General features: G+C 40.2%; 1 protein-coding gene across 5 annotated transcripts; it reads left to right on the forward strand.

Annotated features, from left to right (window-relative positions):
• Positions 1-819: 819 nt before the first annotated feature.
• LOC128697507 (phosphatidylinositol transfer protein beta isoform) lies at positions 820-23,759 on the forward strand. 5 transcript variants are annotated; one of them, XM_053789249.2, is made up of 10 exons: positions 820-1,475; positions 5,021-5,117; positions 5,309-5,339; positions 7,172-7,335; positions 8,183-8,318; positions 13,663-13,737; positions 17,499-17,666; positions 19,476-19,597; positions 20,518-20,608; positions 20,783-23,759. In XM_053789249.2, exons 2-10 carry the CDS (start codon positions 5,089-5,091, stop codon positions 20,819-20,821), a joined length of 855 nt encoding a protein of 284 aa, XP_053645224.1. In that variant the 5' UTR covers positions 820-1,475; positions 5,021-5,088; the 3' UTR covers positions 20,822-23,759. The 5 variants fall into 5 exon arrangements, with proteins under 5 accessions (XP_053645224.1, XP_053645233.1, XP_053645262.1 ...); XM_053789268.2 differs by having other exon boundaries at positions 840-1,475; positions 8,219-8,318; XM_053789258.2 differs by lacking the exon at positions 5,021-5,117 and having other exon boundaries at positions 830-1,475.

Raw genomic sequence — 23,759 nt, forward strand, 5'->3', positions numbered from 1 at the left:
ATAAACTATCATTGAAAAAAGACATCAGGTCACGTGAGAAAGTCATATGCATCAATGGTTAGCTTAAAAATAGTTTTAATTTAGATATGTGGATGGGGGAAATGTTGAAAAAAAAGTGTTAATGGCATACGTTCTGCCAAACTCAGAATACTATATGAAGTTGTGGTATTGTATTTGAAAAAGAACATGGACAAGATGGGAGCCCAGTGAGCATAAGCTACACTGACATTTTTGTGGTTATCATAGGTCAAATCTGCATAATTTACTACCAGTAACAATTATGTATAATGCAACCACTGTATAAATGCATCATATATAAAGTCCATAAAACCATTTTTCAATTAACATTAATAAAGTCTATCATATCAATTTAATAAAAAAATCAAAGGAGCTACATAATAGCTATCAGTACTAAATAATAAGTTAGGAGGAAAGACTGAAGACAATACACATAGAATAATTGCTGATGATGTATATACTGTATTTTGGCAATTTACAGTATGTGGGAGTATTTCATATCTGTACTTGAACATGACAATGTATCCGACACGTCAGGCACATGGCCTATTATTAGCTCTAACACAAAAGTGATGTAATACACTGATAGGAGAAATAAATATGAAAAGAGAAAGATTTTATTTATTTAGCAAAATTGGATTTGTAATAATTCACTTTGTCAGACTTTTTTGGGTTATCCTTGGTTCTCTACATATGCTGCTATGTATGATAATCTATGTAACTGTATTTGTGTATACCTGAATAAACTTACTATCTAAATGAGGAGAGGTGTAGTGAGGAAGGTGTTAGTGAGGGAGGTGTGGTAATGGTGGTTCCAGGGAAGGAGGTTTGGTACTGGTGGTCCCAATAAGGGTGTTGTAGTGGTCTTCCTGGTGAGGGAGGTGTGGTAGTCGTCCTGGTGAGGGGGTGTGGTAGTCGTCCTGGTGAGGGAGGTGTAATGGTGGTAGTTCTGGTGAGGAACATTTGGTGGTAGCTGTAACAATGGTAGTCCTGGTGGGAGATTGGGTAGTGATGGTCCTGGTGAGAGATACGGTGGTGGTGGTCCTGGTGAGGGAGATACGGTGGTGATAGTCCTGATGAATCAGACATGATGGTGGTCCTGGTGAGGGAGATACGGTGGGGGTGGTCCTGATGAAGACGTGGTCGTCCTGGTGAGGGAGATAGGGTGGTGGAGGTGGTGGTGGTAGTGACGGGGAGAAAGTGGATGTGAGGTAAATGCTTCACATCGTCAGTGGTGTCTGACTCACTGGTGAAGTTGCTGGTGTTTGCCAAGTGCTGCTGCTGCTGCTGCAGTGTGTGGTTGAGCCTACCCGACCTCAATGTACGGTGCTGTGTTCTCTCCATCGATAAGATTTGATAAGATTGTGTGAGAGTTATGCAGGAAGCAGTGTCAACACGTCAGTGTGTTAAAACTCAGTATTCAGTGAGCTTCACGCGAAGATGCTTATTAAGGAATTGTAAGTCTTTTGCCTGCAACGAAATGTTCAATGTAAGCTTAAGTATATACTAGTATATTATCATGGAATTACAAAGATAAAAATATTTGTGTCCATTGATGGTGTGTTTTTGTCAAGGAGGCAGAATTAGGCGGATGAACTCGATTATGCGACTCTGGATTATTGTCAACTCTTCGGCTGTTCTTTACTGTACTTGTTGAATATAATATAACCAGTAACCTACACAGATTCACGTATCGTTTATATGTACAACTGTATGCTTAAAACTATATATCATTAATACAGATTTACACGAGTTAGTTTGCTCAATTTATTCACCTCATGTTTAACATGTGGGCGTAAGTCAGAGTATAGAGGCATATAATGGGTCCAAGGAATGGGCCTTGTCATTCTGATAGGTAAGCAAGTTACAATAGTAAGACTTACAGTGATTTAACAAGCCCAGTAACACCTATCTGGCCGTAAAATTGTATTCTTGAGTATACTCACGTAGCTCTATGAGTATGCACTCAGATCATCTAGTTCTGTGTAATCATCCATTTGCAGCTACTGGACACGAGCTATGCTCGTGGTGTGTCTTCATTTTTTTTTGCGTCACCGAGCCGCGGGGGCGTTGACCCAGGTATATAAATTCTTGAAATTTCTAACAGTTGTAACACTTACTGCCTCCTCTTTTAAGTCATGTCAATAATTATCCACTCGGCGAAGAAAATATTCTTTTATCACTTCGGCTCCACTTTTTCCTCTATTTTCAGCTGTGGCCTCTTGTTATCAATACTGCAGGTGAGATGAAATCTTTACCTACCCTTTCATGTAATTTTATGATCTTATATGTGGTTATCATGTCTCCTCTTTTCCCACTATTAGCAAACTCATACTTTTCAACTCGGGTAGCCATTTTGTAAATCTTCGTTGGAACTGTTCCAACTTCTATTTTTTCTAAAAATCTCTCTCTCTTATTTGAAATGGAAGTAATTATTTACATTAACCTATCGTCCTCATATCATAAGTTTCAGAGGCGATGGTATCTTGATCCAGGGAACTGGACATAGTCAAATATGATTACTTCCCATTTCCCAAATGATGTCTGATCCCAACGGGTTTAGCGCTCCTCATGAATATAATAATAATAATAATAATAAGGTAATCAGTATATCATACAGGAAACAAACAACACAGGAACAACTTAAGCCATAAATGAAATTGACAATAACCCACAATACTTAATTTCTAATGCCAGATCTAGGGGGGAAATCACATCCAGTATTGGACTCCCTGCTTAAACGAGCTGAGACTTACATAGATGACAGCAAAGAAAGAGTGAGATACTGAACTCCCAATGTGACTCAGCATTTAGTGAGCCGTTAATCTGACAAAGGGTCGATTTTTTTATGACCGAGACTCAAAGTTTGGTTAATTCAAGAATTTTTGATATAATCCTAACACCGTAAGACTTTGAAAAAGTAATAAATGACATGCCCATGTACTCTGCTCCAGGCCCAGACCCGTGGAACTCCGTGTTCATGGAGAACTGAAAAAAAAAAAAACTTTCACGTGCCTTTAAGTATTCTATGGAGATGGAGCATGAACACTCGGGTCATCCCTCAGTCACTAAAAACAACAGACATAGCTCCACTCATAAAGGTGGCAGTAAAGCAGTTGCAAAGAATTAATGTAAAAAATTATATTTTTGCACCAAAAGAATCTTAGAAAACTTACCTAACCTTATTATAACAAGCGCAATTTAATTTAGCCTAATCCTAACGTCCCACATCATAAAAATCTTTGAAAGGGTTCTAAGAAGCTAGATCGTCATCCACTTGGATACCCATTAGTTGCACAACCCAGGGCAGCTTGGGTTTACAGCAGGTAGCTTCTACCTCTCCCAACTATTGGACCACTATGACATGGTCTTGGATACTCTGGATGAAAAACAAGGGCGATCGTAGTGTAATAGCACACAAAATGCGTAATAAAGGACTAACAGGAAAAGTGAGTAATAGTAAACAGTAAAGCTAGAGGCGGCTACAGTGAAAAACTGTTTCACAAGGTACAGTACTCGATCCCATCCTGTACTTCATCCTCACATCTGACATAGTAGACAGAGATGTAAGCCACAGCACCGTGACCTCCTCTGCGGATGACACTAATTTGCATGACAGAGCCATCCATCGAAGACTGTAAATCTCCAAGCGGACATCAGCCAAATCTTTAAATTTGCTGCAGAAAACAATATTAAGTTCAATGAAAACAAATTTTAATTACTCTGCTATAGAAAACTCCAGGAAATAAAAAACTGTATCGGAGTATAAAACAAATTTCGACCACACAATACAGCGAGAAACAAATGTGAAGGACCTGGATAAACCAGTATTGGAAGTTTGAAGCCACTAAAATAAGGGACGGCTTTATAATAATGGTCCAAGTCAGACCGAAGCGTCGTCGTCAGCTTCTCTCTCCTACGTGCGAGTTATTTGTGTATTGTTCCAGTCACGGTATTGTGCCTTTTTTTTATAATACTGTATTGACAAAAGGTCACTTGCCTATCCCAGTAGTTACATGAACCTTTTCCCTAGTTATAGTTTGGCAGCTTTGAATATTTGCAGACACTGAGATACGGCATTCTCAAATTATAAACAAAAAACCTTACAGAAAAAAAATAATATCGTGCCTGCAAACATGACTAGCTCTACAATAGTCGTAAATTATATTTAATTGCTCATTAAACGCAAAACTTAGAAACGCCATAAAAATGCGAGTTTTCAATATTTCTCGGTTTTCTTTCATCAGCTATACTCTACACTCTTAAAAAATATTTTTGTTTTTTAAGAAACTGGAATTTATTTACCTCCTATGAGGCACCAAACAATGACAGCCGAAAGTCTGAAGTTAAAATTTGGAAAATAACACCCAGACATTCCAATAGCAATCCATAGCTTCCTCTAAGCTATATTAGTGTTGAAGGTTTGAAGGCCATGAATAAGGCATTCACAAATTATCGCATGAAAACCCATTATTTAATTTTTCAAAATTTCTTATACAGTACAAGAGAAATACAAAAGCTTCGTTAATTGAGATGCACCAGCCTCTCGGGTTTGAAACCAATTAATCAGAAGAGCCATTTTTCAAATACTGCTCAGAAATTCATTAGTTTAATCAAACTGGCAAGTTAAAACTTACACAGCCCAAAATCAATCCAAAATGTTCTCAAAGAACAGTTTGGATTGATTTCATTGAAGGTTTGAAACCGATCAAGAGAATCATTCTTCAAGTATTGCTCTGAATCTACGTGTGTTAGTAAATGGTAAATTTTCACTTACACATCCTAAACTTAGATGACCATCATATTTATTACATGTGTCAGCTATTAAAGATTGAAGTCATTCAGAAGTGACATACTCAATTTTACGAAAAAATACCATAATATTACTACACGCTAAGATATACCAGTGTTGAAACTTTTCCCAAGCTATTGCACAGAAACCAAAATCGGGACTGGGCCGTATAAAATTGATATGCCAGTAGTTGCATAAACTTTTTCCTAGTTACAGTGCACCAGCGTCGAAGATTTGAAGCCAATCGGACGACACATTCTCAATGAAAACCTTGGAGGATGCGAAAAAGAATGTTAACCTCTTTCAGGTACCTTTTCCGATATACCTTTAAATATTTATATGACCGACGTTTATGTTTAGTAATATTCGATTCGTCCAGTTCGCAAAAAAAAAAAAATTGCTTTTAGTAAAAGAAGCAGTGGTAGGTGTGATAATATTTGATTAGTATTGATATATTTTTTAACGGACGTGATCATTAATAATTTTTTTTTGTTGCAGTCGGGTGCCCCTACCACTCACAGTGGAGGAGGTAGGTGTTTTTAACAGTTTTTGTCATTATTATTATTATTATAATCACAGTAAAAGAAATCCATAGGTGTCATTCATATGGCGCCTTGAGAATAGGAGGTAATAAAGTTTGACTTGAGGAAGGTGAGATTAGCTCCAATTCCTTGGATTAAGAGCCAGTTACCAGCGTTAAGGCCCTATCTTCTTCAAAGAGGTTTCGGGAACTAAAGATTGCCACAAGGATTAGGTTCAAGTGCTCTCTCTCTCTTTCTCCTTGGGAACCGCACACGTTTTTAGTTTATCCTTGGATAGTTTTCCTCTTGTGTTATTGAAAAAGTGTACCGACCATTTCAGCACTTCTCCATGTTGAAACCACCGGTTTTACATTCAACCTCTTGACTGCATCACTTACAGTTCTTCGCTCATTACAAAAGATCTCGTTGCCTGCTGACTTTAGCATGAAACTACGAATTGGGGCTATTAATCAAATCATTCTCTTACCAAAACCCAATACTCCAGTTCGGGTTTGGCGCTTCCCAGTGATAACTAATAAAGTTTGGTTCTTTCCAGTAATAACTAATAAAGTTAATTCATAGCTACTGAAGAACGAATGACCTAACATATCCTTTCAAATGGCAGCTGACTTGTTAAAAATGTACGTGCAATGTGCAGAAGAGGAAAAATATTCGAATTATTATTATTAATAGTAGTAGTAGTAGCAGTAGATGAATATTCACTGGAAGCGCTGAAATCCTAAGGTGTCATATAGCTCTATATGACTTATTAACCCTAGAAGGCTAATGACCCAGAAAGCCCCAAGAAACCCAAACAGTGTTAATTCCTTGAGTCCTCAGGATGCGACCCACAGCAGCCGACGAATACTTTCCCAAGTGCCTATTTTTCTTCACGATTCGTGCAGTTTGCTTATAGGCTCACTCCTCTTGACGACTGCACAAGCTGTGATGTGGAGTGACTACTTATGTTGGTTCACTGATATATCGTGTCCTATTTACTGCTAGGTGAGCAGAGACAGCAGGTGTACGAGATTTGTAAAAACACATCTCTTCCCTCCTAAGATTGAACCTGGTCTTTCTCGATCGTGAGCTGAACGCTCTGCTGTTGTACTGTGCATCAGCACTACCTGCGCTAGATGTATTGATGATGTTGTACAACCTGGGCTAGATGTATTGATGCTGTACCACCTGGGCTATATGTATTGATGCTGTAGCACCTGGACTAGATGTATTGATGCAGTACCACCTGGGTTAGATGTACTGATGATGCTGTACAATCTTGGCTAAGGTATTGATGATGCTGTACAACCTGGGCTAGATGTATTGATGTTGCAATACATCTAGCTAGATGTATTGATGATGCAGTACCACCTGGGCAAGAAGTAATGATGATGCAGTACCACCTGGGCTACAAGTAATGATGACGCAGTACCACCTGGGCTAGAAGTAATGATGATGCAGTACCACCTGGGCTAATGTCTTAATGTTGCAATACCACCGGGGCTAGATGTATTGATGTTGAGGTGCCATCTGGGCTCAATGTATTAATACTGCGATATCCTCTTGGCCACCTATATTATACGCTAATATAGTACCAACTAGGTCAACTGTGAACATTAAAATGGTATAAAATACCGACAGGTTGTTAGGTATTGTGTCTTACCTAACAATAGGTCAATTGTATTATATATTAATATGTTGTAGCTTGTAATACCACGTGAGCCAGCTGTAATGTAAATTAATGTGTTGCAGCAGTACCTCATGTAGTGCATGTTGCAGTACGAACTATATTGCATGATGTGCTGTAGTACCACCTGTAGTGCTTGTTGGTGTGTTGCAGTACCACCTGGCCCAGCTGTGGGCAGTGGCAGAGGCGAGCAAGAGGGAGACAGGTGGTGGTGAGGGTATAGAAGTGATCACCAACGAGCACTTCACAGACTACCCACTGATGGCAGGACGGTACATCAGCGGCCAATATACCTACAAGATATTCCACCTCAAGCAGTAAGTCACTGTTTTTATTCGCACACTTGCCTATTTAATTTTAAATTAAATTTACTCGGGTGTTTTTTTTTTTCCTCGCGAAACGGGATGTGTTTTTATTTTAATCAGGGGGAGGTGCTAAACCCGTAGGGGGTCAGCGCCGGGGAAATGTAAGGAATTCAGGTTCGGCTCAAGGGGAAAATTGGTCCAGTTCATTGGATCAAGAACCCTTCACCGTCATCAAGGCACCGTCACTGAGAGAGGTAAGAGGCTATAGGTTGGTTTGTTACTGGTAAAGACTACCGACTGCACTGAAAAAAAAAAATAATTTCTTATAAAGATCCCTAATTGTTGCACATATTAACGCAGGTTATAGGGAAAAAATTAAAAAAAGAAGTTGAGAATTTCTGCAGTGACTGAACTTTCAGAGTTGGTACTTTTTTTTCTAGGGTCAAATTAGTTTTGAGCTGTGTAGGTACTAATTTACCATTTTTTTTTAAGAAACTAGTATAGTTTTCATGTGATTATCTGTGTTTGCTTCTTCTTTTAGTTTTAAATGTTCAAAACCGAGATTTCACTGTATTAAAAACTTTTGTTGCAACAGGTAATATTCCTTTTGCATGCAATAAAATAGAGATGGCTGGGCTAATGGTCAGTGTTATCCGAGGGTAGCTGCAATTCCTTGAATCGAGAACTCTTTATCTGCATTAACATCCCTCTCGAATGGCTTGTAGTGGGATAATGTTCATAGATAAGTGAATATATGTAGAAAGGGTGAGTGCAGTTGTAACATGTGAAGTAACAACCTGGTGGATCCTGTATTGTGTGTTACTATAGCTTATTTTCTTTTCTTATACTACTTCATTAGATTTATATACAGTATAGTATATATGGTGTGTTGCAGCAAGGTACCGTCCTTTATTCGTCTTCTAGCTCCCGAGGGAGCTCTTGAGGTCCATGAAAAGTCCTGGAACGCCTACCCCTATAGCAAGACTCTCTATTGTGTGAGTATACTTACCCCACCTTGTACACCCACACACACACATGGGAGATTAATTTAGAACTTCGGAATATAGGAGAAACAAACGGTAAACTATTTAGATGGATGGAAAATGCGAACAGTTATGAAACGAAAAATGTATGGGTGAAATATGAAGAATATCACGTGGGGTGCCTCAGGTATTTGTTCTTGTCCCAAAAATGTTTTTAACTTCATATAAATTATTTACCAGAAGGAATAAAAAATATATGAATGTGTTTGCAGATGATGCAAAAATATTAGGCAAAAATAAATAATAAAAATTACTTTAAATCTCTACAGGATGACTTAGATAAATTGATCAAATGGAGTGACAGATGGTTGATGGAATTTAATATAAATAGTTACTGTATAATGGACACGGGAGAAAATGAAATGAGGCCACGTGAATAAAGACTGATTGATGAAGTATTGAAATTATCAGACCTGGAGAATGTACAGAGAAATTTCATGGCACATACAAGTACGATAAATAACTTAAATGATATATCACTTAAATTACTGGGAATGGTTGAAGTCCCTTGATTTGTATTCCCTGGAACACAGGCGAGAAGATACATGATAATATACACTTGGAAAATCCTAGAGGGACTAGTCACAAATTTGCACGCGAAAATCACTCCGTACGAAAGCAAAAGACTGGGCAGGAGATGCAACATTCCCCTAATGGAAAGCAGGGACGCCACGAGTACACTAAGAGACAATACGATAAGTTTCAGGGGCCCAAGACTTCAACTGCCTCCCAGCATATATAAGGGAAATTACCAATAGACCCCTAGCTGTCTTCAAGGCGCTGGACAGATAAGATAAGATTTCGTTCGGATTTTTAACCCCGGAGGGTTAGCCACCCAGGATAACCCAAGAAAGTCAGTGCGTCATCGAGGACTGTCTAACTTATTTCCATTGGGGTCCTTAATCTTGTCCCCCAGGATGCGACCCACACCAGTCGACTAACACCCAGGTACCTATTTGCTGCTAGGTGAACAGGACAACAGGTGTAAGGAAACGTGTCGAAATTTTTCCACCCGCCGGGAATCGAACCCGGGCCCTCCGCGTGTGAAGCGAGAGCTTTAGCCACCAGGCCACCGGGCCACCCAAACCTAATGTCAGTACCTGACCAGCCGGGCTGCGGTTCGTGTGTCGGTTTGCGTGCGACTAACAGTAACAGCCTGGTTGATCAGGCTTTGATCCACCACGAGGCCTGATCACAGACCGGGCCGCAGGGGCGTTGATTCCCGAAACCCTCTCCAATTATCAGAATGGAACGTAGGGGTTATTGTTAACAAACAAAATGCCACCGGAAGATCACAAATAAAATTGAGACACTCAAATGCTACACTGGCAAATTATAAAATGGCTTTTAAATATATGGATGAAGACATGCTAACTAAGCTGTTTACAACATACATTAAGTTAAAATTGGAATATGCAGTTGTGTTGTAGTGTGCACACCTTAGTAAGTACGTGGTTAAGTTAGAAAAGATCCGAAGACGAGCTACGAAAGGGTTACCAGTTACTAAATATGAGTCACAGGTAAAGATTAAACACAGTAAAGGTGCCCACGCAGGCTGATAGGACAAGTAGCACCATAACCACATACAAGGACGTGAAAGGACACGAAATATTAGATAAAGAGGTACGACAAGGCCCAAGAGGCTAGAAATCGGTTGTCTAAGAGGCAGAGCCATGAGCTTAGTCTTGACACCCTTTGACAAACACAACTCGGAGTATATACGCACACACACACACATACATACAGGGAAGAGGTGGGGGTTAGGAACTGTGACTCGACCCCTGCAACCACAAATAGGTGAGTATATGCACGCGCGCATGCTCGCGCGCATGCTCGCGCGCACACGCACACGCACGCGCGCGCACACACACACACACACACACACACACACACACACACACACACACACACACACACACACACACACACACACACACACACACACACACACAGATGGAAATTCGAGAAAATGGAAGGAATAGATGAGACGGGAGAAAGAGACTACATAGCAGGTACACTTCAGTCGGGGGAACACAAAGTGGTCATTGCAGTGATGTATAATCCACCACAGAACTGCAGGAGGCCAAGAGAGGAATATGAAGAGAGCAACAGAGCAATGGTGGACACACTTGCTGAGGTGGCAAGAAGAGCTCACTCCAGCAGAGCAAAGTTGTTGGTTATGGGGGATTTCAACCACAGGGAGATTGACTGGGAAAACCTGGAGCCACATGGGGGTCCCGAAACATGGAGAGCCAGGATGTTGGACGTGGTGCTGGAAAACCTCATGCACCAACATGTTAAGGACACTACCAGAGTGAGAGGGGAGGATGAACCAGCAAGATTGGACCTTGTGTTCACCCTGGGCAGCTCAGACATTGAGGACATCAAGTATGAGAGTCCCCTAGGAGCTAGCGACCACGTGGTTCTGTGCTTTGAATACATAGTAGAGCTGCAAGTGGAGAGAATAACAGGAGTAGAATGGGAAAAACCTGACTATAAAAGAGGGGACTACATAGGGTTGAAGAACTTCCTGCGGGAGGTTCAGTGGGACAGAGAACTGGCAGGAAAGCCAGTAAATGAAATGATGGAATATGTAGCAACAAAATGCAAGGAGGCAGTGGAAAGGTTCATTCCCAAGGGCAACAGTAACAACGGGAAGACCAGAACAAGCCCCTGGTTCACCCGACGGTGTAAGGAGGCAAAAACAAAGTGCAATAGAGAATGGAAAAAGTACAGAAGGCAGAGAACACACGAAAATAGGGAGATCAGTCGCAGAGCCAGGAATGAGTACGCACAGGTAAGGAGGGAGGCCCAGCGACAGTATGAAAGTGACATAGCATCGAGAATCAAGACTGACCCGAAACTGTTGTATAGCCACATCAGGAGGAAGACAACAGTCAAAGACCAGGTGATCAGATTAAGGACAGAAGGTGGAGAACTCACAAGAAATGATCAGGAGGTATGTGAGGAGCTGAACAGGAGATTTAAGGAAGTTTTTACAGTAGAGACAGGAAGGGCTGTGGGAAGACAGAACAGAAGGGAACATCAAGAGGGAATATACCAACAAGTGTTGGATGACATACGAACAACTGAGGAGGAGGTGAAGAAGCTCTTAAGTGACCTTGACACCTCAAAGGCGATGGGACCGGACAACATCTCCCCATGGGTCCTTAGAGAAGGAGCAGAGATGCTGTGTGTGCCTCTAACCACAATCTTCAACACATCCCTTGAAACTGGGCAACTACCTGAGAAATGGAAGACAGCTAATGTAGTCCCCATATTTAAGAAAGGAAACAGAAACGAGGCACTAAACTACAGACCTGTGTCTCTGACATGTATTGTGTGCAAAGTCATGGAGAAGATTATCAGGAGGAGAGTGGTCGAACACCTGGAAAGAACAAGATAATAAATGAAAACCAGCATGGGTTCAAGGAAGGCAAATCTTGTATCACAAACCTCCTGGAGTTTTATGACAAGGTAACAGAAGTAAGACACGAGAGAGAGGGTTGGGTAGATTGCGTTTTCCTAGACTGCAGGAAGGCCTTTGACACAGTTCCCCACAAGAGATTAGTGCAGAAGCTGGAGGATCAGGCACACGTAAAAGGAAGGGCACTGCAATGGATAAGGGAATACCTGACAGGGAGGCAGCAACGAGTCATGGTACGTGAAGAGGTATCACAGTGGGCGCCTGTTACGAGCGGGGTCCCACAGGGGTCAGTTCTAGGACCAGTGCTATTTTTGATATATGTGAACGACATGATGGAAGGAATAGACTCTGAAGTGTCCCTGTTCGCAGATGACGTGAAGTTGATGAGAAGAATTAAATCGGACGAGGATGAGGCAGGACTGCAAAGAGACCTGGAGAGGCTGGACATGTGGTCCAGTTTACCTGGAGAGAGTTTCGGGGGTCAACGCCCCCGCGGCCCGGTCTGTAACTGGCTTCTCGAATTCAATCCAGCCAAATGCAAAGTCATGAAGATTGGGGAGGGGCAAAGAAGACCGCAGACAGAGTATAGGCTAGGTGGACAAAGACTACAGACCTCACTCAGGGAGAAAGACCTTGGGGTGACCATAACACCGAGCACATCACCGGAGGCACACATCAACCAAATAACCGCTGCAGCATACGGGCGCCTGGCAAACCTGAGAATAGCGTTCCGGTACCTTAATAAGGAATCGTTCAAGACACTGTACACTGTGTATGTTAGGCCCATACTGGAGTATGCAGCACCAGTCTGGAACCCACACCTGGTCAAGCACGTCAAGAAGTTAGAGAAAGTACAAAGGTTTGCAACAAGGCTAGTCCCAGAGCTCAAGGGAATGTCGTACGAGGAAAGGTTAAGGGAAATCGGACTGACGACACTGGAGGACAGAAGGGTCAGGGGAGACATGATAACGGCATACAAGATACTGCGGGGAATAGACAAGGTGGACAGAGATAGGATGTTCCAGAGAGAGGACACAGGGACAAGGGGTCACAACTGGAAGCTGAAGACTCAGACGAGTCACAGGGACGTTAGGAAGTATTTCTTCAGTCATAGAGTTGTCAGCAAGTGGAATAGCCTAGCAAGTGAAGTAGTGGAGGCAGGAACCATACATAGTTTTAAGAAGAGGTATGACAAAGCTCAGGAAGCAGAGAGAGAGATGATCCAGTAGCGATCAGTGAAGAGGCGGGGCCAGGAGCTGAGTCTCGACCCCTGCAACCACAATTAGGTGAGTACAATTAGGTGAGTACACACACACACACACACACACGATCCAGTAGCGATCAGTGAAGAGGCGGGGCCAGGAGCTGAGTCTCGACCCCTGCAACCACAATTAGGTGAGTACAATTAGGTGAGTACACACACACACACACACACACACACACACACACACACACACACACACACACACACACACACACGCACGCACGCACGCACGCACGCACGCACGCACACACACGCACGCACGCACTCACACACTTATATACAACAGGCCAAGTGTCTAATCGACATGTGCCTAGGACAGAATGGTAACTAACTAACACACACACACACACACACACACACACACACACGGGGCCAGGAGCTAGGACTCGACCCCTGCAACCACAAATAGGTGAGTACACACACACACACACACACACACACAGGATGTGTAGGTTAAATTTTTTTTTTTAATTTTCTGGTAAAATATAGTTGCCTATATGGGCCTATATGAGTGTCGTCCTAAAAATTAAGTCGGTGACATATTTCAAGGTTACACTGACTTTCTCCCTTTTGGTGATAGTTAAAAGACTTGTGGTACTTTTCAGAACCCCTACATGAAGGATGACTTCCTAATCAGTGTAGAGACGGTGCATGCAGCAGATAGAGGAAATACAGAGAATGTAAGTCGTGACTCAGGTGCTTAAGTTGTGTCTTGCACATTTTCAATCCTAAGAAATTATTTATATATTTGTTTTTATGTCATTACAAGTAATGAATTATTGTTGCTGTTACTATATTATGATTTTATGAAAGGGGAAGCGCTAAACCCATAAGGATCACAGAATGCTTGGGCAATGCAAGGTAATTAGGTTTGATCCGAGGAAGGGCATTTATTTATTTCATGGGAGAGCGATAAACCCATAGAGATCGTACAAAGCTTTGCCTTCCAGTGGGAGACAATCGGATTTGATCGTAAAGGAGGGCAGCTCCAGTTCTTCGGATGAAGAGCCTCTCATAGGTATTTTGCCACATTCAGCGACTAACACATTTGCATTATTTATTCATCTAACACTCATCTGCCTGATTTAATCATACAACATTCACTCTTCAGCATCACACTTATCACTTTACCTGACATTTACTTATGTGCAGGATTGGTTAAGTAAGATTCATCAGGAAACAGGATGAGTGTTTCCTGACGCGGGTCTTAGATGGTGACCCGCCGTTGGAGCTTTTGGTCATCTGACCGAGGCCTTCCGCTGGCTTACCGGTCCACCCCTATAAAAATTATCGTCATGAGTGAATGTCGCTCAGGATGGAGGTGGTATATGTGGTGATGCAACATGAATAAGGTTAACTGTTACAAACCTTGAAGGGGTGAGCATCTCACAGGCCTGGTCCTAGGAAAGACGTAAGTACGCATAACAAAATATAATTATTTTGTCTTTCCAGGGGTCTTGAGAGCCTCTGGAGGTGCGGGGATGAAGAGTCAAAATCGTTCTATTATGCTAAAAACTTTGGAGGTGAAGAATATAAAATTACAATGCCGTAGCTAGAGCAGTTCACCAAAAACCCCACATTTATGAAACAATGACATTTTGGTCAGTCCTGGACCATAGCAAATCACAAATGGAACTATAGCTCGATTATTAGCGCACTCAGCTCACGCACTGAGGTCCGTGGTTCGATCCCCGGTACGAGTGGGAACATTAGGACATGTTTCCTTGTTCACCTTCGTAAATAAGTTAGTGTTAGTTGACTGGTGTAGGACGCATCCTGGGGACAAAATTGACCTAATTTGCCCGAATGATCTGCATAACTAGGGACTTTCTATATAGTAGTATGTCACTGATGTCAGCTAGGCCTGTATAAACATTAAAATGGTATAAACACACTAGGCCTGTATACCTTGTGCATGTACTTGTAGAAATAAAGATCATTATTATTATTAAAACAGATAATGCCAGAAGACAGTACGGTAGGGGACGAAGGAAGAAATCATACCAAGGGTGGGGATAGAACCCGGGATCAGAGTCTCAAAACTCCAGACCGTCGCGTTAGCCACTGGACCAGTTTGCAATCGTGTCATTACGATTTCGTGAGTCACGAAGGAAGAAAGTGGTAGCAGTAGCAATAGTAGTTGCAATAATAATGTAGTAATATCATGGGGGAGCGCTAAACCTGCAAGGATTATACAGCATCTGTGTGGATAAGATGGAAGGCTTTCAGGTTTAATTCAGGGAATTGGAGGTTACCTGGAGGTTACCTGGAGGTTATTCCGGGGATCAACGCCCCCGCGGCCCGGTCCACGACCAGGCCTCCCGATGGATCAGGGCCTGATCAACTAGGCTGTTACTGCTGGCCGCACGCAGTCCGACGTACGAGCCACAGCCCGGCTGATCCGGCACTGACTTTAGGTATCTGTCCAGCTCTCTCTTGAAGGCAGCCAGGGGTTTATTGGCAATTCCAATTCCCTAGATCAAGAGCCTCTCACCAGCATTAAGAAACCTGCCTTGAGAGGAGTAGTAGTAGTAATAGAAGTAGTAGTAGTAAGTAGTGGTAGTGTTGGTGGAGAGTAAGAGCAAAAGAACAGAGGGCACTAGATCTACTGGCTCATACTACTACTACTACTACTACTACTATTCTCATGAAGTTGACTTGACAGTAGTCCAGGTTGGACCGAAATGTTGTCATAAAGTTCCACCTTTGAGTGTAGGTGTTTGGTGAACGTTAGATTATTATTATTATTATTATTATTATTATTATAATCACAGGGAAGCACTAAACCCGTAGGGTTATACAGCGCATGTGGGTGGGGGGGGGATGGAAGGTATTCAGGCTCAATTCAGGAAACTGAAGCACAGATCCAATTCCCTAGATCAAGAGCCCCTCACCAGCATCAAGGAACCTCCCTTGAGGGGTGAACTTTAGAGGTGTTAGTAACAGCCACAGGACCAACAGGATGCATACTCTCCTATGTCTTCTTGACCCTGGTCAAAAACGTGTATTGCCTGTTGACGAGCTGCTACTCTAGAGTAAGTTCAATTTCCAAACAAGGAGACTTGGGGATCATACAGGTCTTCATTTAATATTATATTTATGTGGTCATGCAGTGCCTGTACAGGTCTTCAGGCATAGTAATCCTACAGGGGCAGCTCATAATCAATCTCTAATATGTACTATATTTCTTGACATTAAAGTCCCAGCCACTACAGTCTATAGTGTCTATGTAGCTTACAATGCCTGACCAAGTTAATAATACTTATTGTTATTGTTATAATCAAGGGGGAAGTGCTAAACCCATAGGATTATACAGCACAATTAATAATACTAAGGTGGCTTTCTACTAGTGGAATTAAGTAGGACCACTTCAATTTATGAAACTGACTGTTAGCTGTATCAGTGGTGATTGGTTGGTTAATGGGGTTTAAAGCCTCTTGACTTCATTAGGGATCACAGAGGCTGCAGTAATGTTTACACCATCAGACAGGAGTATTTTAATCCCTAAAATGGGGATTAAAGCAAACTATCAGCATAGTATATACGTAATTTGAGAGAAGTACATCTCATCGTGATTTATGTTAGATTTAAGCTTGCCTGAAATGCCCTACATAACCAGAGGCTTTCCACATAATAAAAATTTGTGTGATGTGGAACTAAAGCATTTATATATATTTTCATTTAGTGTTGTAGCAGCAGAGAGCAAACCTGTAAAATTAATAAATTTAAAATAAAATTAATATTTCTGAAAAATGCTATACATCAACACTTTCCATTCTTCATTATCCAACTCCCACTTTTCCAAATCTGTCAATCACAGCAAAGTGCAATATATAGACCAAACAGTTTTTTTTTTATGAATCCATTGTAAAAATATTTTATTCATATTAAATATTTTTACTTTGCATGATCTATAGTGTATGCAGTACAGTATGTGATGAGAACAGTACTGCTTTTACATTTTATCATTGTACATCATGTATGTATTTTAATATTTCTTTTGCATTTCACCATTGTTCTCTTCCTTGTTATTATTATTATAATCAAGGGGGAAGCACTAAACCCATAGGATTATACAGTGCTTGGGGGAGGGATGGAAGGTATTCAGGTTTAACTCAGGGAACTGGAGCACAGATCCAGTTCCCTAGATCAAGAGCCCCTCACCAGCATCAAGGAACCTTCCTTGAGGGGTCTCTTCCTTGTAACCTTAATGAGCACTTACTGTGCACTTTCTTGCCTTATTTTACATTTCATGTAAATAATGGAAATAGCTTATAAAGTATTCTCACATTTTCTTATATTAATTTTCTCATTTTCTTGTTTCTATTTAGAAAGATAACTCCCTCCAATGCAACAAACTATCTCCCTTCATTATACATATGCTTGTAACAAGGAAACCATCTACGTTTATGCTTTCTTGTTTACCTTTCATGTCTAATAGATACATGGGCTAATGAGGAGCAAGTGGCGGGAGGTAGAGGTGGTGATGGTAGACATTGCCAACGATCCTGTCTCTGCTGCTGACTACCACCCTGATGAGGACCCCACCAAATACATCTCTAAGAAGACTGGTCGAGGACCTCTTCGAGATCCATACTGGTGGCTGCAGGTCAGTGGTGAGTCCTGGATAGGTCAGTTTATGTATACATCAGTCTCAGTATACAGTGACCTATAGCTCAGTAGAACAAATCTTTTTATGCTTGCTATCCCTGCTCATCTAGCAATAAATAGATACTGTACTTAGATGTTAGTCAACTGTTGCAAGTCACAGCTTATGGGGTGCTAGTGTATACCTTAGATAGAGCAGGGCTTTTGAATGAACTATCATAGAATAACTGCACTCAGTGTGTAGTATAAGAAAAGAACTTTTTTGGCTATGGCAACCCACAGATAATTAACCTACTAATAAATTACAATTATTATATTTATGGGGAAGTGTAATACAGCATCTGAATTATAGTAAAGGTGAAGGGTTATCAGATTTGGTACAAGAAAGGAGAGGGGGTAGCTCTAGTTCAAGGCATCTTGAAAGGTTGGTTTTCTGAAAAAGGTAAGGATATACCATATTCATAAATTATGATTGGTGAAGTTGCTATGCAGTATACATGCATTAAATGCTATACATACTACATATATGTAACATATAACTGAACAGTATGATGTGATGAATCCATACCAAATATAAACAAGAGTATGGTATTACTTAACAGATAGTGCCATCTTTAAAGAGGATACTGTATTCACATTCAGTGCTAAACATCAATACAAAATTACTTTTGCCTAAGATACACCAGTGTTTAGGGTTTGAGGAAGATCAGAAGAGGTATTCATTAGTTATTGCATGGGAAACACATAATAAAATTGCTAATTGAAATTTACACTCGAAGTGAATGCCAACTTTTCTTTTCAAAGCCCACTAACAGTGAAAGTTTGAAGCACTTCAGAAAAAGCATTCTTTGATAATTGATCTGATGGCAACAGTTCCACGTTTTTTTAACAAATTCAGTCAAATTTCAAAGTTACACCAACTTGTACTAAACTTTATGGAGTACACATCGTTCTTATTACAGAATACATCATCATTAATATTTTGAAGCTGATCATAAGAGGCATTCTTTAGTTATTGAATATAAATGAATTTCACTATTTATTCAATAAAATTGGCACACTGGGACTTATGCCACCTAATAGCAGCATGAACCTTGTGCTCAGGAAACCACACCAGCGGTGAAAATTTTAAACCGACCGGATGAGTTTTCTCCAGCTATGGTGCAATCCCAGCAATTCAAATTTTTTAGCTATTTTTGCATTGACCAATTTGCCTGTATGCAAACAAAACTTAATGGGAACTATGTTGGCCATAGGATGCATCAGCCATTAAATGTTGAAGACATTCAGAAGAGGTAAATTGGAATTTACATATTTAACATGATGTAAAGGGGAATAAAAATTTCAAACTATTCTTACACATAAAATGGTCGAATCTGCATCTACATATTTGAATTTTATTCACTGCTGCTGTCACATTAGGAGCCACCATTCTTTTTTTTTTTTTTTTGAATGGTTGAAACTATGCCACTGAGGGTTTTGGAGGCTCTCTTAGCCATTCCAGAGCTGGGAATGGGTTCAACAACTTTGGTTATACTGCACTTGTACATGACAGTTGTTCCAGGAATTTGGCTCCAGTGACTATACACAAAGGTTGAAATTTTGGTGACTGGATGAGGCCTCAAGTTGTGAGCAAAATAAAAACAAAAAGTTAGAGGAAGAAGAAAGGAAACAAAGAAAATCAGGTATTAAAGGGCCCCCTTTGAGGATACCTAATTAGTTGAATCCTGTCTCTAATTTTTATTCTCTTGACAACCCTATTTCCTCTGTAGGCAACAAACACTTATGTCCTGTACGTATATACCCACAGAGTGAGCCAGTGATGACATGCTACAAGCTGGTTTCATGTGAATTCAGGTGGTTTGGTATACAGGCACGGGTAGAGCGTTATATCCAGGACTTTGAGCGCCGCATCATCACCAATTTCCATAGGCAAGGAGCTGTTTTTTGAAGGAGTGTGTCTGTCTTTGTCTGCCAAGTGATCTATCCATTCATGTCTCTCCTGTTTACTCACTCAGGCTGTGATTATTGGATGGAATAAAAAGACAAATACAAAACAAGCCTTTATTATGAGTGTTACGTTCTACAGTACTTAAACCTTTATTAAGTCTTCACAGAAAGCAAAATGTTGTCATAATATAAGTTTGCTCTGCATATGTCTTTTATGCCATCACATCAGCATCTCATGCCTTGTATCCTGTGATTACTACCTGTTCGTTATTACCTATTTTTTTTGTAAAAAGCGGAGCTCTTTACAAATTTTGTAAAGCCCTTAATATTGTACCTCTTCTTGAATTCCATTTGGTCTGTCTACCACTGGGAAGCAACCCTGTCTGTTCCAATCAGGGGTAAGATAAGGTAAGATAAGATGAGATTTCGTTCGGATTTTTAACCCCGGAGGGTTAGCCACCCAGGATAACCCAAGAAAGTCAGTGCGTCATCGAGGACTGTCCAACTTATTTCCATTGGGGTCCTTAATCTTGTCCCCCAGGATGCGACCCATACCAGTCGACTAACACCCAGGTACCTATTTGCTGCTAGGTGAACAGGACAACAGGTGTAAGGAAACGTGTCGAAATGTTTCCACCCGCCGGGAATCGAACCCGGGCCCTCCGTGTGTGAAGCGGGAGCTTTAGCCACCAGGCCACCGGGCCACCCCAAGTAATTTTGTCTACCATTCATTGTACCATTTGAATTCATGTATGGAGTCTGCCTGTGTTATTTACTCGTTATGCATATTCTTGAGCTATTGGAAATCTTGTGTTTGTGTAAGAATGTTTGGATGAGGACACACTTGTATCCACATCAAGTCTGATTGTTAATGGTATCCTAATATCTTTGTGTATGGACAGACAAGTGTTCTGCTGGATGGATGAATGGTATGGTTTGACCATGGAGGACATTCGCTGCATTGAGGATCTCACCAAGAAAGAGCTGGATCAGGTCAGTGCAAATCCATTGCATCTTTGCTTATCACACATTATGAGGCTTGCCAGTATTGATGAAAAAGAGTTTACAAAGACACCCATGTACATGTGTGTGCATATACTATATAATTCATGTAATTTAAAAATATTTTCACAAGTGAGAATTAGTCTTGTATTTATTTATTTACAGCAAAGACGAGAGGGAACAGTAAGAGGCACCCTGGGATGAAGCTGTCTTTCAAGTTTGCTTAGAATGCAGCTGTCTTCTTCACTATAACCAGTTATTTATAATCCTGTATAATTCAAATTTGAGTCATTCACCAAATGGCTCGCACCTGGCAACTTATCATGTAAAGATAAATAACCATTGTATAGGTCGGCCATCGTTAATCCGGCATCATCGGGACCTGTAGAGTGCCAGATTAATGATTTTGCTGGATTACAGAGTGGTTAGGGCAGAATACACTTAATGGTGATATTTACACATCGGTGATTTCATCCACTTTATGCTCTATTTTTGTCCCATTCCATTGTTCCAGTCTACCAAACTCATAGCTATTTCGCTAGTATTCCTTCTATTCTGTCGACTGAGTACAAGAAACCACCCATTCACCTATTTCAACTACCCAATAAAGTGGTTAGAAATCGGTAATTTGGCCAATTTCACACAAATTTCAAAAGATGCCAGTTCCGAAATAGGATCCAGAATAAACAGTGCAAATGTGTATTCCTAGCATTAAAATAACATTTTCTCTGTTCATTTGTCACATCTCCAGGCCCCTCTTATATTATGCTTGCTTTCTATTTTGAATTTTTATTCATACAAAAAATAGAAGATTTACTGTTATGCAGACTACTGCATTATTATAATAATTCTATAAATAATGTCAACTCATTCATGACTGTGTATTAGACCGGCCAGTTGGACACATATTGGATGGTGACATCATTTGTTTATTCTTGAACATCAGCAAAAATCAAACATTTCCACTACTTTGAGCCCAATTTTAAGGTACTTTCCAGCGTGAAACCAATCAAAATTATATCTATTTCTGTAATATATTTTCCATTCTATCAGATGAGACCAAAAAACGAGAATACAACCATACAAACCATGTGAAAATACACTGCAAAGTCGGGTTTACACCATAAGCACGGTCGCAGTTTTTTCTCATTATGCATTGCATGCTGCAAGATTTTTTTATATAGTGCACACTTGCCACACAGACCTATTCTCTCATATGTAGGCCCAAATTTACCAGTCACAGCTTATCTGAGTGAACTGAGCTCATGGTGACGACAGTGGCTTCAAAGCCCCTTAATCTTTTATGGACAATGTATGGTGTATGTGCTTTACACAATGAGAAGCATTTCTATTATTCATTGGAACTATGGCTAGGGCTGAAAGTGAGCAGGTTATAACAATAAATGGAGAAAAAGAAATTGGAATGACTTGTGCAGCAAGTAGCACCACCAAACAGTAGTGGCAGGTTGGTGTGGTGACCCCTGAAATCTGAAAGTATGTTAGCTGACTTAGTGCCAGATTACTGATGGAACTGGATTGCTGATTGCCGGATTAGTGATGGCCAACCTGTACCATTATGGTACATTTGAAAAACAGGCAGGTACACATTTAGCAGATTTGATTGAGTTCTGCTTATTGGTTTACACATTAAGAAAATTTAGTAAAAAATTTTTTTTTTGGTTTGTTTTGCATACTAGAGAGGACACTTATCCTTGAGGATAGGCTGGTTTAGTATAACTGCACAGTACAGTATTATACTTAGACATATGCCCTGTTTATTAAAATTTTATTTCAAATACTATATATCAGTTTTCACATTAGATTAATGTGTTTTAAAATAGTGATATTATTTATCCTGTTCTCATGCCACAAGTGATACAAGTGTCTTTTTTAATTTGCTCATATGTGGTTAATATACTGTAAGTATTCTTTACACGTTTACATAACTTACTCTAACATAACAAGAAAATAATTTTCGCAGGTTTACAGGAAACAGTCAGAAATTGGGAATAGTTGAAGAAAATTAATATAATAAAATGAGGACAAGTTTGTACAGTATTATAATAAGTGTCCATATTGATTTGTTGAAAATACAGATGAAACGTTAAATGTCTAAGCTGAATGTTTTATCACTTTTTCAAGAAACCACATATACAGAGTATACAAAAAAAAAAATGAGTTTTATGAAAAAGTTGCAGTGTACATGATAATTTTGTTATTCTTCATCCATACCTTATAATAAAACTTTTTCCTGTTCATAAAGAAGGCTCCATCATTAGTTGTAACAATACTAGAGGACTAGTGTAATTACTACAGGAAGTCAGTTGAAATATTCAATGTTATACAGTGGCAACTCTGCCTGTGTCCTTCCCTTGTGTCTTCTTCCTCTTCCTCTCGTATCTCCACTGTGTAGCACTGAATGACCGTTGTTTGTTTAGCACTCTCCACAATTATTATTATTATTAATATAAGGGAGCACTAAACCTGTAGGGATATACAGCACCCATGGGGGAAGGGGGGAGGGGTGGAAGGCATTCAGGCACAGTTCAGGGAACCGGAACACAGATCCAATTCCCTAGATCAAGAGCCCCCTCACTAGTATCAAGGAACCTCCTTTGAGGGGGGACACTCTCCACAAATAGTATAATGTAGAAAATTATTGTAGTCACAAAGTGCACCAAACTTGAATGGGTCATAAAGTATTATTATATAGAAAAATATTTTCCTTAAAATTTATATTAAGTCACTAATAGTATATGAAGTAACATTATACTGTAATACAGTATACATATTTTCTTAAGATACAGTATTTTATTGTGGTTTGGAGGATCATCTGTAATGTCAGCATGCTTCTGGAAAGATAGTGATTGATAGTAAAAGTACTTTCTTCTCTGTTGGGTCATCCTACCTTGGTGGGAGACAGCTGGAGTGTTAAAAAAAATAACAGTATTTGAAAATATTGTACCTCTAATCATAAAATTCATTAACAGCTAACACTGTAATATCAAATATAGGCCAAATACCTGTAATGTATTTAAAAATGCTGTGATGACTGATTTGATAATGCTATTTTTTTAACTTAGTCTGTATATGATCCCATATGAAATCTAGATTTTTTAATAATATATATTAATTTAATGTT

Source organism: Cherax quadricarinatus, chromosome 31 (assembly GCF_038502225.1).
Source record: "Cherax quadricarinatus isolate ZL_2023a chromosome 31, ASM3850222v1, whole genome shotgun sequence".
NCBI lineage: Eukaryota > Metazoa > Arthropoda > Malacostraca > Decapoda > Parastacidae > Cherax > Cherax quadricarinatus.

Bases quoted from the DNA above. Each gene is read 5' to 3' on its own strand.
- LOC128697507 (XM_053789249.2), top strand. From the start codon at position 5,089: ATGCGAAAAAGAATGTTAACCTCTTTCAG. The intron at 7,336-8,182 runs GTAAGTCACTGT...CTACTTCATTAG, and splicing joins AAGATATTCCACCTCAAGCA to ATTTATATACAGTATAGTAT. The intron at 20,609-20,782 runs GTCAGTGCAAAT...ATTTATTTACAG, and splicing joins CCAAGAAAGAGCTGGATCAG to CAAAGACGAGAGGGAACAGT.